Here is a 2,279-nt window from a genome sequence, read left to right on the forward strand (position 1 = left end):
AAACTACCACAATGGGATCAAATCTGTCATTAAAAAAAGACAATTACAGCAAAGGAAACGCTCGCTGAAAAATATGCGCAGTTGTATGGCCTGCCTATAAAACAGTTTTATTTAATAAATAGAAGGTGTGCCCTTACTCTTTTGACTGCAATGAGGGGGGTGGAGCAGTCACTGCAGTGCAGAGCAGATCCAATGGATGGGTCCCACTCTGCCCTGTTAGTAAATTAATACTGGCCACTTAGTGGAGAGCAGAAGTTAGTTTTAAATACATGGCTATCACAAACATCATCGTGATTTTCTCCGTGGGAAAATTTCCGGGAAAATTTCCAGGAAAATTTCCCTCTTTCTATTTTTTTTTCTCCTCACAACACTTTGTCTTGTAGAATCTTATTTGAGACATCAGTACAATCTTGACTGTTTTAAATGTTTATCACACTTGGATCTAAATAATAGGTAAAACCTTCAAGACTTGATGGAATCGCTATACAAACGTGAGGAACTGAACGAAGAAGAGAGCCTTTGTAATGCCACCTGACTTCCCTGTACAGCTCTGTACTGGTCTTTAGCAGCTTCCACATTACCTTGTATGCCATGGTTGAAAATAATTTTAATACTACGCTCTTTTTGCCCATAATATTCTTTTTTCTGTAGGAAAACTCCTGAACAATGCTGGATGTTACTATGCAACCAAATCCCCCTTCCGTCAGAGATTTCAGATGTCTTTGACCTTCCTGCACGGCATGTCCTCTGCACATCGCTGGGAGGCGTGACCTCTTCTGCCAGTGCTTTTGGACAGCTGGCAGATGGGGTTCCACATCCCTCTTGCAGACGCCTGCCTCTCCTATCGCAGAGAGCTGGGGCCTGCTGCGACAGGGCTGTCTTTGGTCTCTTTCAGTGCCGGGCGTGGGAATCCTGACTTGAACACGTTGATGAAACAGGCTTTGAATTTCCCTACTTTTGCTGTACAGTTTCAGACATTTTGTAAAATCTGCCAAAAAAACCAAAATCACCTTTTAAAATGAGCATTCTGGAAGTTACTCCTTGCTTGGTTAATAATTAAAGGTATAATTAGTGTATAGCTCCAAACAGAATTAAAATTTATTTTGCTGGGTCTAGGAATTACAAAGTAATTAAGCATTTTGACATGGCAAATGAGCAAGGAGCTTGATGTGGAAGAGGAGGCGTAGGGAGGATCCAGAAGATGATCAGCTCAGTGTGGATTCCTCTTCCTCAGCAGAGTGTCTGACTCCAGGTTCTCAGAGTGATCAGAACTGTCACTTGGCTTTGCTGGAGAAGGCTCTGGAGAATTCAGAGAATTCAATTTTATGTTTCTTTTCCAAAAAGAATGAGCTAGAGTCAACGGGAAGGTGATGAGCTTGTCTTTTTATATGTGAACAGTGGGGAAAATGTACTTGCCTGAAATATCTTCTTTAATTTTGGAATTTTTCCTTTGCTGTGCATTGACTAAATTTGAGCTTTTTACATACGAACTGGAGCACTGGTACCGTATGGCCGCGCAGTCTCCTTCGGTGAGGGATAATTTAGTGCCACAGCAGAGAAGAGACCGGTGTCACGCTGAATGCCTCCGAGATCAGTGTGTCCCCCCTTAGCAGAAATGCAAAAACCATGTTCCAGTCCAGCTCAGAACCAGTTTGGTTTGCAGGATTGTCCAAATCTTTGTCTTTCAGTAGCCCATTCTGCAGCTTTCAGTTAACCTGGGTGAATTTTCATTCTTGTTGATTTACTGACTGCTGATTAACTGTAGCTGATGGTTGTTGATGTATTACATCTTCTGAGTGTCTTAAAGGCCTGATACGAGGTCTGTTATCCACTGCTCTTGCAGGATGTGGCTGCTGGCTCTGCTGGATGTGGGCTTGACCCTCTCATCTTCGCAAAGGGCCTCTTGTTAGGTGCAAGTGCCATTATCAGATGTGTTGTCTGTCAAAATCATCACTGAAATTAAAGAGCTCCTTCGCAGCTCAGCCTGCGCCACTTGCTGAATCTGTCCTTACACTGAAATGCTGTGTAGTGTGAAGCATTAACTGCTTTTACAGAGATGTAATGGAATATGGTCACTTATTCCTTATGTTAATTACTAGTCGTAGTATTCCTTTTCAGGAACAAATGTTCATGAAGCCCAGCGCATTCTGAACGAAAGCGGACTCCCCATCACGTCTGCAAATGACCTTGAGGATGCAGCAAAGAAGGCGGTGGCTAGCGTGGCCAAAAATTAACAACTCGAAGGTTATTCTCCTAGAAAGTGTGTGTTGTTTCACAAG

General features: G+C 42.8%; 1 protein-coding gene across 1 annotated transcript in view; it reads left to right on the forward strand.

The window, feature by feature from the left end:
• Positions 1 to 2,279, forward strand: part of SUCLG2 (succinate-CoA ligase, GDP-forming, beta subunit) — a 103,012-nt gene extending 100,733 nt beyond the window's left edge. Inside the window, exon 10 of the mRNA XM_010131489.1 lies at positions 2,119 to 2,279. Within this exon, the coding sequence (XP_010129791.1) occupies positions 2,119 to 2,234 (116 nt within the window). The 3' untranslated portion in view covers positions 2,235 to 2,279. The remainder of the gene's footprint in view (positions 1 to 2,118) is intronic.

The sequence above is a fragment of the Buceros rhinoceros genome, unplaced genomic scaffold (assembly GCF_000710305.1).
Source record: "Buceros rhinoceros silvestris isolate BGI_N320 unplaced genomic scaffold, ASM71030v1 scaffold8982, whole genome shotgun sequence".
Classification (NCBI taxonomy): Eukaryota; Metazoa; Chordata; class Aves; order Bucerotiformes; family Bucerotidae; genus Buceros; species Buceros rhinoceros.